A 15917-nucleotide genomic window follows, 5' to 3' on the forward strand; every position below is an offset into this window, starting at 1 on the left:
TTGGCCTTAATGGAAATCTGATGGCAAAAAAATGCCATCAGATCGAATTTCAACAGATTTCAAACTGAAATCTATTGGAATTCTATCCTGGTAAAAAATGTTCTAAAAACGCATCAGATAGATCATCAGATGCATTTCTTATCTGTCTGCTGCCAATCTGACGAGTGTATGGGCACCTTAAGGGTGTGGTGGATATAAGGGACAGTGTAGGGCTGAGTGAGGAGGGTATAAGGGGCAGTGTAAGGGGTATACAGTCTGTGGGGTATCACTTCAAGCACAAAGGCATGAAGGTTCTTACTTCATGTCACTTTATTTCCCTTGAATGTCAGCCCCTTTGCCCAGATTGAATGTTTATGTTGTAAGAAGCGACAAGATACACATGCATTCATGCTCAGTCTTGCTGCACACGGTGCACACACGCATGCTTGCATAGCTTGTAGGCACTCACTCATGCTTGCCTATATGTCTGTGTGTAAAATGTGTTTCTCGTCACACACGAGGCCCTCTTTGTTCCCGATTTGTATACCTGAATTAGCACCTGGATTCCTGTCTATTCTTTAGGCATTAAGTCTTTCAGCAGAGAGAGCTGAGTTGCTGGTAATGCAGGAGGGGGGTGAAGTTACAACTCTGCACAAACCTTCACTGGGAAGAGCGACTGACAGGGTGGGGCTCGGCCTACTCAGCGTCTGCCTCCTAAATGCTTACAGCTCCTTAATGGGGCTCTTCAGAGCAGAAACACAGAGCAAATAAGGAGGGATTAGACCGGTTTGTGAGGGGCATGTTTTACAGATTGCCTATACAGGTGAAAACAAGTAGAAGCTAAAGCCTGTCAGCCTGATTTACTTACTAAGTATGGCCTCCATAAAAATGGAGCTTCAAGTCTTCATCCTTCCACACCTGGAATAGGGGTGTCCCAGGGTTAATGCAGGCAGAGCAGCGTGAGGTGGAGAGCATTCAGGTTCACTTCTGTACACCATTTGTTTTCCTCATGTTGTATATAAAGCTAGCATGTGTATGTAATTTATATCAGATACAGTGATCCTCTGATGCTACAAATACGCTAACACAACTAAAACCATAAAATACTGTATATTGTGGTGTATAAGACTACTTTTTAACCCTTGAAAATCATCTGAAAAGTCAGGGGTCGTCTTATACGCCGGGTGTCATTGATGCCGGGAGATACACCCTATCCTGTCACCGCCTCTCAGATCTCGCTGCTGAGGACTGTAGTGAAGCGGCGCAGGTACACATGTGTGAGATCTGAGAGGCAGAGAAGGAAGTAAATAGGATACAAGGGCGGGCCAGATGGGTGAAAGAGGCGTGGTTTATGGGCACAGCGCAATCTATTCTTGTATACCGCCCTGATAAACAGGTAGACAAGTAGAGCTGACCAATCCACTTAGGAAGAGGGAGAGTTGACCAATCCAACCAGTCAATCGCCTATATACTGTTATATACTGGGTACCACATACAGTACAGCACCTGTATCTGTTAATACATAGCACCAATATATGATTTTTTTTATATTTGGTGTGCATTGAAAGAGGGGTAGTCTTATATGGAGAGTATATCCCAAACTCTATATTTTAACTGGAAAAGTTGGGGGGTCTTCTTATACGCCGGAATATACCGTAAATCTGCAGGCATGAGTGAACAAATAAACCTCTCTTTTCACAAAGCTGGGTTGGTAACCACGGTAGAGGCCTACAGTATTTCCTGATTTTCTAATATTCAGGTCTCATCACTTTAAAGTAGAACATGAGGTGAGAGACCTATGGAGGCTGACCTATTTATTTCCTTTTAAACAATGCACATTGCCTGGCTGTCCTGCTAATCCTCTGTTGCTAATACTTTTAGCCATAGACCGTGAACAAGCATGCAGGTCAGATGTTTCTGACAAAAATCTGACAAGATTACCTGCATGCTTGTTTCAGGTGTGTGATTCGGACACTACTGACCAGAAAGATCAGCAGGACAGCCAGGCAACGGGTATTGTTTAAAAGGAAATAAATATGGCAGCCTCCATATGTCTCATCTCTTCTCAAGAAAGTTTTCTGTTCATTTGGAGTGAAGACAGGTCTTACAGACCCCCTAGACTGCTGTTGACTTTTGCTGGATAATAGGGAGTCCACACTACAAAGGAGTATGGCTCTCCCTGCTCTGAAATGCCCATTGAGAAACACCTTAAGTTGTTTCCATTTTTGATTGGCCAGTCACTGGCCATGTCTATGCAGTATGAGTGCCAACAGACTTTGAGTACTATGAATAGATGGTGTAGGTAAACGCTCATGGAAGTGGTAAAATTGGCCAATCGTTGGCCTGTCTGGATGTGTTTACCAGGCTTTCCGATTAAGGAACTGATTGATTTTAAAAGCTGCCTTCTGATGTAGCTCTGACTAAACTCCAAGTTCCAGACTCCAAGTCCCTGGGAGGCCCACATCTCTCCCCCAGTGCGTATGTGAATGTTTCTCCGACAGTACGTATGTGAATGTTTCTCCGACAGTAGAATACATCTCCTTAGCAGAAAACAACTTTTTGATGTGAATTGGCACAAAAGGCCAGCTCACCTGTGGTCCAGGGCTTGCCATGAATCACATCTCAGTTGCTGAAGTAGGAGGTCTTCTGATATTCCAGGTACAGATCACAAAACATTTAAAAGTTAAAAGGACATTAGCAATCCATACTTTTCCCATACAACCCCTGCGTTCCTTTCCTGGGGTAGCAGAGCTCTTTGCAATGACTGTTGTAGAGTGTTTTTCCTTGCGTTGATCAACCAGTGCAATTTATGCAGTTAATATTGATGGGTCAGTTGCTTAGAAGACATTGTTGCTTTTCATATCATGTTCTGAATGTATTCTGTATGTTCAAAGTGTAAGTGATTTTCTTCTACTTTTTTTTTTTTTTTTTCCCCCAGTCCAACAAGGTGCCTGTTGTACAACACCCACATCACATGCATCCACTGACACCCCTCATCACCTACAGCAATGATCGCTTCTCACCAGTTACCCCACCTGGACACCTGTCACCTGAAATAGACCCAAAGACCGGTATGTGTGACCTCCTACAAGTAGCAGTAGAGTATTTTACCATGTTAGCCATCAGTAAAAGCAAGAAGTTTTGCATTAGGATGATACCATTTATTGGAGAACTTAAAAAATATAAGAGTAAGCTTTCAGCTATTGTGCCTTCATCAGACTGAATCCTGTATGCTTACAAGATGTTAAAAAAGACAACTATATACATGCAACATATATAGCGGTCTGTTCTAACATGTTGTAAGCATACAGGATTCAGTTTGATTAAGGCACAGTAGCCAAAAGCTTACTTTTATATTTTTTTAAGTTAGCCAATAAATGGTAATCCTGATTTAAAACTTCTTGCTCCTACAAGTGTGAGTTTGTTTGTACTTTCTGTGATCATATCAGTGAGTGGACATTTCTCTCTGCAGGAATCCCTCGTCCTCCTCATCCATCTGAGCTGTCTCCCTACTACCCTCTGTCTCCTGGAGCTGTAGGACAGATTCCACACCCTCTGGGCTGGCTCGTACCACAGTAAGGACTGCTGATAGAATAAATGTGGACTGTGTAACTTTTTTATATGCCATGTGTGGCTCATATATACACTGTGTGTTTCAGGCAAGGCCAACCCATGTACTCCATTCCTCCTGGTGGATTTAGACATCCGTACCCTGCGCTGGCTATGAATGCCTCCATGTCCAGGTGAGCTGAAAGCAGTCTTCTGCTTGTTAGAAAAAACAGAGACCTGAAGATGACATTTCAGTGACGTCCATCCTGATCCCATTATTAACCGTCTGTTCCTTCTCCTGGCAGTCTGGTTTCCAGCCGATTCTCTCCACATATGGTGCCCTCACCTCACCATGGCCTGCATACCTCAGGGATCCCTCACCCTGCCATAGTATCACCTGTTATCAAGCAGGAGCCGTCCTCGGGAAGCCTCAGCCCCAGCCTCCATTCGTAAGTATTTCCTTTGACAGTGTAGAAGTACAGTTGCTTAACCACTTAATGCCATAAGCTAAAGGGTTCTAATGCGAGCGGTTTAGCGGAATAGTTGGACTTTTCTAAACTCCCAATTTGCACTACAGATGCGCATATAGGTTGTTTATAATCGTCCAGTTTGCAGAAAGTGATTAGATCTCAGTTCACCTTCCCATTTTATTTATGCATATATAGCTATGGCTCTGTGTCTGACACAAGAAACCAGGTTTCGTATCTCAGCTCTTCCTGTTTAGTAAGCCAGCATCTATTGAGTAAGGAGACCTCCATGCAAGACTCCCTCACTACAACTGCCTACTGAGTGCATCTTAGGGGCTGCAGCTCTCACCTTCTGAGTCCACCAGGAGAAAAGCACAATATAAATCTGTGTCTTTTCTTCTGTGTGTATCATTTTCCATGGCTCTGTACTGAATACAGTAGACACAGAACATTAATATCGCGCTTTTCTCCTGGCGGACTTAAAGCACCAGAGCTGCAGCGATTAGGGCTAGCTTTATAGGCAGTAGCAGTGTTAGGGAGACTGGCCCAAGGTCTCCTACTGAATAGGTGCTGGCTCACTGAACAAGCAGAGCCGAGATTCAAACCCAGGTCTCCTGTGCCAGAGGCAGAGCCCTTAACCATTACGCTAGCCAGCCACAGTATGACTATTGTGGCACCATAAATACTTGCTTAATGTTTGAGATCATCCAGCAATTCGACTATATTTTACCTACTTTTTCAATTGCAGAGTGCTGAAACGTTATTTTAAACAAGGATGGTAGAATATCTCCTAGGAGAAAATGTGAATTGAATAAGGGTCAATGAGTCTTTTATGTGGTGCAGATGTGGATATGTGTCTGTGTCCAGCACCTCGGGAAAGATGCTGGCGCTATATAAATCCGTAATAATATGAGAGACTTAATTAATTACATGTTACATATTAGTTTGGTTGTAAAACAGATTTACATCAAAATCAACTAGGAATAAAAACACATGTACACACACGTATACACATGCGTACACACACACACACACACACGTACACACGTACACGTACACACGTACACGTACACACACACACACACACGTACACACGTACACGTACACACACACGTACACACACACGTACACGCACACGTACACGCACACACACACACACACACACACACACACACACACGTATACACACACACACGTATACACACACACCCACACACACACACACACACACACACACACGTATACACATGCGTACACACACACACACACACACACACACACACGTATACACATGCGTATACACATGCGTACACACACACACACACATGCGTACACACACACACACGTATACACGTATGTTGAGAGGGCAGAAATGGACTTGATGTGGAGGAGTTCCAAAGGAGTGAAACTTACAAGAAGTCCTGGAGTGCCAGTGACAAATGTAGAATATGGGATGGTTTCATATGCTGGGAAGGTATCTGGGAGTTAGTGAGGAAATGCATGGAGGGGGACAACGTATGAAGAACTTTGTATTTGAGAGGAGATTAAATTGGATTCTTGGGGGTACTGTGTATAGTTAAATATACACCTAAAAATGGCTGCCTGGTCTATAAACTGAGGGAGGTTTTCACTCCCACACCCATTGTTGTCCTGATACGCTGTCTCCAACCTATGAGTGTTCTCCTACCTGTCCATTCCCGTTAGTATGACTTTCAAGATAGTCCTACCTTGGTTTTTTTTTTTTGGTTTTTTTTTTTCTCGTACAAACTAGGCTTTCTTTTGGTGGTTCTTTTTGTTGAGAATTATTTTATTTCCTATGCATTTTAAAAGGTATAAAAATGGAAAAAAAAGCATTATTTCTCAGTTTGAAATAAAAAAAAAAAAATATATATATATATATATCTCTCTCTCTCTCTCTCTCTCTCTCTCTCTCTCTCTCTCTCTCTATCTATCTATCTATCTATCTATCTATCTCTCTCTCTCTCTCTCTCTCTCTCTCTCTCTCTCTCTCTCTCTCTCTCTCTCTCTCTCTCTCTCTCTCTCTCTCTCTCTCTCTCTCTCTCTCTCTCTCTCTCTCTCTCTCTCTCTCTCTCTCTCTCTCTCTCTCTCTCTCTCTCTCTCTATATATCTATATATATCTCTATATGTATATATCTATATATATATATATATCTATATATATCTATATATATCTATATATATATATATATATATATATATATATATATATATATATATATATATATATATATATATATCTCTATATATATATATATCTCTCTATATATATATATATATATATATATATATATATATATATATATCTAGTCTGGAAATAAAAAGTGGTAACATTAATAATGCACTTTTCTCCTGGTTGACTCAAAATGCTGGAGCTACAGCCTCTAGGCGCTTAGTAGGCCATAGAAGTGTTAGGGAGTCTAGCCCAAGGACCCTTTACTGAGTAAGTACAGGCTTACTGAACAGGAAGAGCCAAGATTCGAACCATGAACTCCTGTGTCAGAGGCAGAGCCTTTAACCATAACGCTATCCAGCCACAAAAACCCTGTGCAATACACCGAAGCCTAGATGGCCGTTCAGAGCTTTCTTGGTTGAGAATCTAGTGTGTACAGGTGTTCCCTGCACTGACAAGCAAGTGCATTGTTCTTGCACCTACACCACAAGCCAGAAGCTGCTCCATCGTGCTCCACCCCTTCATCCTCCTTTACCTCCATATTACCAGTACACACTGCTTGGCTATACCAATATAACATGTCTGTATTGTTCAGGGTGTCACCCTAATGGTCCAGCTAGAGCATCCTTATGGGTTACACACTAATTGAAGGTGTGTGCACCATTCATCCAGCAAATGTACAGAATTGAAATATTGCTTCTGGATAGAACTAACCTGTAAATCTTTTATATTTACCTGCAGGAAGCCACCTATTTCTATTAAGAAGGAAGAGGAGAAGAAGCCACACATTAAAAAGCCTCTGAATGCCTTCATGTTGTATATGAAAGAGATGAGAGCCAAGGTAGTTGCAGAATGCACCCTGAAAGAGAGTGCTGCCATCAACCAGATCCTCGGCCGTCGGGTGAGTGTCATTCATTTCACTAACCTCTGAGCTTGCATTCTGAGGAATACGAGCTGATTGGGAATCAGGCGCCCATTTAAATAATGGCTACTGGGGTGGAATTTTGGGTATCAGGGCTGCCCGCAATGCAGAATACAGGTACAAATAGTGGGTGTTTGCATTCGTAGCTGTACTTTCCATTGCGGGCGGCCCCAGCACCCAAATTCCCCCCCATAGCCATTATTTCAATGGTACCGAAAATGTCGGGTGTGTGTGTGTGTGTGTGTGTGTGGGGGGGGGGGGGGTTAGAGCAGCAGAGGTGGTAAAGTTTAGGAAGGGGAAATCTGGGGGAGGGGGGGTTAACCTCCCTGGCGGTTAATTTTTTTTGCCACTTAAGCAAAAATCCTTTTTTTTTTTTAATTTTTTGTTTCATGTAAAGCCACCAGAGTGGTAGCTACATGAAACACCACTAGAGGGCGCATGTGTCCCTCTAGTGCGATCGTCGCCGGCATCAATAGCAAACAGGGGAACGCGTATATGACGCGCTCCTCTGTTTGGCTTCTCCTGTCGCCATGGCGTCCTGACGTCAGACGCCTCCGATCCAGCTCCATAGCGCTGCTCGGAACTCATTGATCCGGGCAGCGCAGGGCTCTGGCGGGGGGGGGCCTCCGTGCGGGCGGCGATCGAGCTGTACGCGCGGCTAGCAAAGTGCTAGCTGCGCGTACAGCATTTTAAGCTGAGCAAATCGCCCCACCAGGGGCTGAGATATCTTCCTGCGTGGCATAGCCCGAGCTCAGCTCGGGCTTACCGCCAGGAAGGTTAATGTTAGGAATCGGTAGGAGGGTTCAGTGGAAGAAAAGGGTAATGTTTAGCTGTAGTAAATATCTGTATGTATTACGGATATTTTACTACCATTATTAGCACCGTAAGAGTAGAATATCTGTAAATGTATTGATATTCTACTATTGGCTTTTCTGTGCGCCCTTTTCTCTTGTCGGTGGTAATTGATGGTTTGATTGTTGTTCTCCACAGTGGCACTCTTTATCCCGAGAAGAACAAGCCAAGTACTACGAGCTGGCAAGGAAAGAGCGGCAACTTCACTCTCAGCTCTACCCAACATGGTCTGCAAGAGACAACTATGTAAGTGTACTAAAGCATGCATCCTCCTGAGCACAGGAGCGGCACACACTATAGTCACATACTTGTGCTATAAAGTGTGCCCGAGGTGACATGATGAGATAAACATGTGTATGTACAGTGCAAAACATAAATAACCAGGCTATATTACTTGTTGTATTCTTGTATACAGATTCTTGCTTTCACAATAACCCTTTCACACATTTCTGCAGAGAACTGTGATACATTACAAAACACACAATTTGCTTTCCGACCTTTATTTGGTCAGCAGGTGCCAGTCAGCCAATCAGGTGTACTGTCATACACCCTTTGCCTGCTGCACCAAATCTAGCAGGAATTGCATAAATTAGGTAGCATTCAGGTGGGAGGCTCGATTGGACGTAATCGTACATTACATCTTTTACAGTGATGCCCCGTGTAGGCACATCTCCCACACGGCCCCCCTCCCTAACCACTCACCTGTCAACCGTATCCTGGAAGCTGCAAAAAATTAAAATCGCAAACAATGGTTAACACGACAGCCGGGGGGCCCAGTCTCTCTCTCTCTCTCTCTCTCTCTCTCTCTCTCTCTCTCTCTCTCTCTCTCTCTCTCTCTCTCTCTCTCTCTCTCTCTCTCTCTCTCTCTCTCTCTCTCTCATGGATCCGCTCCTGGCATCTGAGTCACGTGCCAGAGACTATTTGCACTGTTCCGATGTATACATCGGTACAGTACAGATATGTGGACTGCTCATACTGGATAGAACCAAAAGTCCCTTGGCCTTCACAAAGGACTAGAAGACCTGATCTGCACATGGAGGGAAACTGTTTTTTTAGCCATTTATTTAGGAAAGTGATGTGGAATGTGTTACCACAAGTAGTAGTTATGGCAGATTCTATATCTGCGTTTAAGGGGGGCTTAGATGCCTTTCAAGCATTGAAAGACATCCATGGCTCTAAATACTATAATTCCCAGCAGTGTTAATTCATTTCTTTTACCCCTTTTAGGGGTAATTGGACCATGCCTTGTAAGGGTTTTTGATCTCCCTCTGGTTCAACTGAGGGTGCAGGCTAGTGATGTACCATATTTTCTGGTTGAATTCTATGGACGTATGTTTTTTTTTTGTTTGTTTTTTTTGTTTTTTTACCCCAAATAACTATGCAAGTATGACCTAACAGAAGGACTTGAGCCAGACAGATATTTCAGCTGCTGTTTCTATGGTTTAGGCGAATGGTGCAGGGCCGGTTCAAGTAACAATTGGGCCCTATGGCAAAATTAGCCTGGGGGCCCCCCAACAGACACCCGTCGACCAAAAAGCTTCATTAGAGGCCCTTTGTTGCAGCCAAATTTTCCCCCTGGGCCCAAGAGCTGGCTGCTGACCCTCCCTCAATCACCTCCCAACTTAACAGACTCTGCAGAGTCCCTGGGGAGCAACAGTTAAGATCGGGAGGGACACCTACAGGCTCTGGGGCAATTGCCTATTTTTTCCTATGGTAGCTCCGGCCCTGGAATGGTGGCTATCTCCTACCATCTATGCTCGGAAGTTCACTTGCCTCCCCTCCCCGAGATCCAGTGCTGCAATTCTTCCTGTTCTCAGTGTGGCGCTCTACCCCTGTGGTGAGATTGCTGTTTGTCGTCATGTGACAAATGGCAATCTCACCTGAGTGATCAAGAGCCCCTAAGGACCAGAAGAAGACTGGCTGCCAGTGCCTGGATCCTGAGGAGTAAGTTACAAACGCCCGCTGAGCTTCAGGCTTTGCATACATCTCCCGGAAGCCTACCCTGAGCCAGGTTTGGGTTTACCGATAACAGCATGGTTTTTTGCTTCAAGTCTGGGTTGGGGTTACTGCCAAGGAGGCTAATTGGTCCAGAGCAATGATGGCCGCATGTTGGTGAGTGAATCCTGCTGCACTAACTGCAACTCATTGTGTTTCTAATGTGTGAACTGTCTTACCTGCCAAAGGAACTTCACACCTTTCCAATTAGTCCTATGATTCATACTGCCCTCCAGTATAGCAAAGTAAATCACCTCCCTATTCTTTACTGCAGTTGAGCAACAGAGCTTTACAACAACCTTTCTGCTGACAGAACAATGGAGCATCAGTCCTACTGCTTAGGTCATCAGTCTGCTGTCGTCTACTTAGGGCCTGGGCACACTGATTTCAGCATATTGGTGTGCGATGTGCACGGACATCTGTGTATAGACAGCACTCTCTAATGGACACATCTATGTATTGCATGGTAGGGCATTTTGTCAATGCACTGCTGCATTCAGTATAGCTGAATGGGCCTCAGCGTTGCAATAGAGCAACGCAGGTGCCATTAATTTTTTTTTTTTTTTTTTTTTTGTAAAATGTAGGCAGCTTAATAAGAAAGCTCCAGAACTGAACTCACAGCCTCCTGTATCAAAGTTAGTTAATTTAGAACATGTATGTCTACCTCTAGAAGAGAGAATTACATGTGCTTTAATAACTGGGTTGTAATTACCAGTATCTCTCTTACCTCTGGAGATCTCTCTGGAGGTAAGCTTACATGTGCTGAATGACTGGGTCAAAACAATGAGTAAAACTTTATTTTTGTTTCCAGCCACCACGGCAGAAGCCAAGCATAGTGGTAAAGGAACTGCCTTTGATACAGGAGGCTGTGACTTCAATTCTGGGGTTTCCTAATTTAGCTGTCTGATTATTTACAGATCTCAATAGCAATTGCACGCAACAGCACACACTTTGAGCCCTCTGTGCAGGAATCATTTCAGTGGTAAAAACTGTTACCTGTGTGTGATGGGAGAGACAGAGGAGAAGGGAGTTAGAGCAAACCAAGTAGGAGGGGACTGCCAGGTTGGCAAGGCTGCTTACTGATGGAGAAAAGCTGTCACATAATGTACATTAGCAATTTTTAAAAGGCTTTGAAATAGAAAACGGAGGTCTTCCCTGGTATCTACATGTTAGCAGGGTAATCAGAATAACCTATTTTTCACTATAGTTGCCCTTAGTACTAAGGAGTAGGGGTCAGTTTATAGAAGGCTGTTCAATGTTTGTCTGAGACTAGCAGTTTAAAATAACCGCAAAGCCATATTTATCTGGACTCTAGGGTTACAGCACTATTCATGTACTACACAATTACTGAAGTATCATTCTTTTCGGTGCACAACCGTTAATAAATTCATGCAAAATACGATTTAAACTCAACCCTCCAGAAACAGGCCCTGGGGTATATCAAGAGGTCCCTTAAAATCACCTATTGGGGTCACTGATTTGTAGACTCTCTTGGGATGTACAAAAGTCCCTGTAGTGTATCTGTGTCCTTGTAGAGGTCTGCCACCTAAATTTTGTAGTAAACTGTAAAATCCTCAGATGCTAATGCTCTTCCATCCTGTTTAAAGCAAGACCTTTAGTCTGCCATTCCACTTGAACAGAAAATAGGCGGCTGGGTTGGTGATCTTCTAGACAACATGAAATGCTACTAAAGGCTTCTTTAGTACTTTATGGGGAATATTGGAACAGTTTACATCACTCCGCTGTCCCACAAAGACTTTAAAATCTTAATATCCCAACCACAGTTTAGGGTAAAGTTTCTAGGGACATGCCAAGTAACCTGCCAGAATGTTTTATAGGTTGTGGGAGGAAACCGGAGCACCCGGAAGAAACCCACAAAAACACGAGGAGAACGTACAAACTCCATACAGATAGTGCCCCTGGTGGGGATGGACCCCAGGACTCCAGAGCAAGGCAAGAGAGCTAACTACTTCTCCACATGTTGATATAAAACCTAGCCCCCAGTGGGTCATGTTTTCAGTATTTCCAGAGTGAGCACAGCTGATCTTGCTAAAGAGCATTTGCAGACAACATAGCCTTCTGAGGGGATTATGGTCAGGATTTCCACACTCGGCCCAATAGACGAGCCACACCATTATAACTTCTAAGAACAAACTTTCTTAAAAAGCAAAGAAAGAAAAAAGTGCCAGATAAAGGAAATATAATTTATATATTACGTATTCCCCTGGGAGCCTTATCAGTGAGTTGGTTGTGTTGAATGGAGCTATCTAGACTGACAGGAGATTGAAGTTTTAATTTTATCAGTGAGCTTGTGTGTTCAAGCTACACTGATTGTACGCAGCTTATTGCTATTTTCATGATGGCAAAGCTTTAATTGAACTGGATAATTGTTATGCAAGACTCCACAATAGCGGAGTGAGACAAGGGGGATTTTGATTTTTTTGAGTGAATTACTTTACGTTGGCCTGAAGGCAGGTAGGAGATTACGATAGACAATAGGGAGTTGGAAGACAGGTTTTTAATTGAATGTTACCAGAAAAGATGTTTTTTGGTCCTGGGAGAGAGGCAATTGTCAAAATGGTTCTAATGCTAATAAGTAAGAAATGTGTCTTTTATTCTACAGAAAATGTGCTTTAATTAACTGTTTGTTTTTTTTCTTGCCATATTGCAGGGAAAGAGAAAGAAACGGAAGCGAGAGAAGCAGCAGCAGACATCCGATTTAGAAGGTAAGTGAACTTCCAAGTGAAGCTAATCTGCTATGAAAGGAAAACTGTCAATTTATGGATTTCCAGCTTGCAGTTGAAAATCCATCAGACCGGAAGTCTGTTGATTCAGGGATACTGTACTTTTCATTTATTTGTTTAATGCTAGGTACACACGATACAATTTTCTTGCAGATTTACCTGCCAGATCGATTTTTTTTCCAACATGTCTGATCTGACTTTCGATTGATTTTCCGATCGATCTCCATAGAAGTGAACGGAAATCGATCGAAATTTAGATCGGACGTGTTGGAAAAAATTGATCTGGCAGGTAAATCTGCCAGAAAATTTTATCGTGTGTACCTAGCATAAAAGTATCTTTTAGCTAGGCACAACCTGCTTTCATTGTAGGAAAAACAATGTGCCTGAAGTTGGGGTGGTAATCCGCTTGCTTTCATTTTTATATGGAGCCTTATCAGTTACTATGCCAACACCACAGTGAGCTCTCGTGGCTGCTAGATTATTCTGTAACTACCACCACTTTACCCAGCTCATAACCACGTGGATCTGGCTCCTTAAAGTGCGATACAACTGTTACAAAACATTCAATAAATGTGGGATCTCCTACTTTTATTACCCATACAGTTACCATATAATGGCTTTTGTGAAAAAGGATTATTGTCTGTTTACAAATTACAAGGTCCCAAAGTACAGTGTATCTGCTCTGAAAGCTGCCATTGCAATTTATTGCATAACTGCTGCATTTATATAGTAAAATCTATCTAGTGATCACTTCTCAGCCGCACACATACAAGAAGCAGAGAGAGCTCAGTTTCAGCACTTTCCACTAATGGCCAGAGTCTTTTTATTTTATTTATTTATTTATTTTTTCACTCTGATCACTGTGGTAGGATAGATATATGACTAATTAGGAAAATAGTCCTTTTTCCCCTATGTCAGACTCATGTGTGTATAGAAAAGTTTTGTAGCTAATGTATACTGTACACTAATAACTCAATTACTTTGAGACTGTGCCTTGTTTCATTATGGGTTTTCTTGAGTTTTAGGTTTAAAACTTAAAGTATTGGCATCTTAGCATCTCTCGTCTTTTTACAGCTTCTAAAGCAAAGAAGATATGTGTGCCCCATCTTCCTGCAGAGAAGTCATGTGACAGCCCGGCCTCCTCCCATGGCAGCATGCTGGACTCTCCAGCCACACCCTCTGCAGCTCTTGCCTCTCCTGCAGCTCCAGCGGCCACCCACTCCGAGCAGGCTCAGCCACTCTCACTCACCACCAAACCCGAAGCCAGAGCGCAGTTGTCTCTCAGCCACTCCGCCGCCTTCCTGGCCTCAAAGCCTCCTCCGTCCAGCCTTTCCGGACACCTGCCATCTTCTGTCAGTTCCCCGTTGCTGTCTCGTCCCATCCCATTTACTTCCTCCTTATTATCACCACCTGGTGTCTTCCCTTCCGCCTTGCAAGCTTTACCCCTCCTGCAGGCACAGCCGCTGTCTTTGGTGACCAAATCCAGTGACTGACGTAAAAGAACGTTATGGCCCAGGAAGCCAGGACCCACACAGCTAAGAGTAGTCCCTGCAGATCTGCACGTACTTGGCTCTGCACTCCTACATATACAACTTTGCAGATATGGACGCTATTCTGCACTGATCTGTGTACATCAAATGCCCTGCACTCGGGGCTCTCTGATCCAGTTCTTTGTTACATACAGACATAAACAATGCTCTATGGATATGGACATCACTGTGTACTTGTGCCTACACAGTTCATTACATTGGTTCTACAGGACATGCATCAGTTTCCCAGTGACTCTTCTGATTGGACGAGACAGATTCAGAGAGGACTAGTGGGCATCTGCGGTAATACTGCACCAGTCCCGCCCACAACAAAGTACTCAGTTTCACGCAAGCAGATCAGATTACTGTGCCAGGCCACTCTTCTCCAACAACCCAGCTACGCCTGGCCACGAATGCCAGACCCACACGGATTATTGGTCAATATTTGACCTGGTGGCTTTACCGTTGGTTCTGCTAATCTCGTTTGTTAAATCCTTTTTTTTCTGTATTTTTTAAATGGGATAAATAGGAAACAATTCATGTAAATTGTACATACAATGTGCCCAGGTATGGGAAAATTGGGTATGCATGTTTGCTTTTATGGGGAGGGAGGGGTTTCTCATTTTTTTTTTTTTTTTTTTTTTTTCTTTTGTATGTTCTAAAGAGATGGGTTGATCTAAACGTTGTACTTATTGTCTATATACAGTGGAGGCAGCCATTTTGTTGGTGTGACCAAAAGTTAGGTCAATGTAGCGTCACAATTTCACAAGCAACAGCGCAGCCATTGGTCAGGCAGTGGATGAGATGAACTATGACTTTGCAGCCATTGGTCAGGCAGTGGATGAGCTGAACTGACTTTGCAGCCATTGGTCAGGTAGTGGATGAGCTTAACCACGACTTTGCAGCCATTGGTCAGCCAAGTTCTTGGATTATCCTCAACATTGGAGTCATTGGTCAGATTATAGCTTCAGCTGGAGGATTTGGTCTTTCCAGTCTGAAAGGCAAACTCTGCTCATTGCTTCACAAAGAACTTGTGACAAACAATCTGCCATTTTGTTCTGTCATTTTTTTTTTTAAAATCATTTTTTAAAACACTCACAAATTGCACCTAGTCTGTCACATTTCCCTGTGAATTGGTAGGTTGAGTCCCCTGAAAAATGGCACCCTCTAATGTATATGGTAACAGATTCAGTTAAGTACTGGACTGGAGGCTGCGGTCTGCTTTTATCTGGCATTCCCTGGGTTAATTTCAACTATATGTTTTTTTGTTTTTTTCTTATCTCCCACTTAATCTGAGGTTTTGTGTGATGTTTTTTTCCACCTTTTTTCTTCATTCCAGTCTTATCTCCGGTTTTATTATGTATTTTTTTTGTTTGTTTAATGGAAAAGAAAGTTCTTGAAAAATGTGACTTTTTGTAACAAAATAGAAAATATATTGTGTTTTAAAATGGTGTGGTTTTGATTGTGTCCTTAGTATGGAGTGCTTATCATCTCATGTTGCCGTTTTTTATTCAAATCATTTAAAAAATGGTCTAGATAGATTCTACAATACATGTTGTTGGTCATGTGACTCTGTTCAGCCAACTGCACTTATTTAATTGATGTGAACTGAACATGGACAGGAAATGTGATTCGGAAGGCTGCTATGTAACAACATACCATACAAGTCGTCCCAAGTATAGGCTGACG

General features: G+C 43.0%; 1 protein-coding gene across 7 annotated transcripts in view; it reads left to right on the forward strand.

Annotated features, from left to right (window-relative positions):
* The window catches only part of TCF7L1 (transcription factor 7 like 1), a 278593-nt gene extending 262917 nt beyond the window's left edge, over positions 1 to 15676 (forward strand). For 6 of the 7 annotated variants that reach the window (XM_068274748.1, XM_068274745.1, XM_068274746.1 and 3 more), the window contains 8 exons: positions 2918 to 3050; positions 3452 to 3554; positions 3639 to 3722; positions 3834 to 3977; positions 6928 to 7087; positions 8099 to 8206; positions 12627 to 12681; positions 13774 to 15676. In XM_068274748.1, the coding sequence (XP_068130849.1) occupies positions 2918 to 3050; positions 3452 to 3554; positions 3639 to 3722; positions 3834 to 3977; positions 6928 to 7087; positions 8099 to 8206; positions 12627 to 12681; positions 13774 to 14192 (1206 nt within the window). In that variant the 3' untranslated portion in view covers positions 14193 to 15676. Of the gene's footprint in view, positions 1 to 2917; positions 3051 to 3451; positions 3555 to 3638; positions 3723 to 3833; positions 3978 to 6927; positions 7088 to 8098; positions 8207 to 11793; positions 11909 to 12626; positions 12682 to 13773 lie in introns of all 7 variants that reach the window. The other variant, XM_068274744.1, reaches the window with a different exon arrangement.
* The last annotated feature ends 241 nt before the right edge of the window (positions 15677 to 15917 follow it).

Source organism: Hyperolius riggenbachi, chromosome 3, assembly GCF_040937935.1.
Source record: "Hyperolius riggenbachi isolate aHypRig1 chromosome 3, aHypRig1.pri, whole genome shotgun sequence".
Lineage (NCBI taxonomy): Eukaryota > Metazoa > Chordata > Amphibia > Anura > Hyperoliidae > Hyperolius > Hyperolius riggenbachi.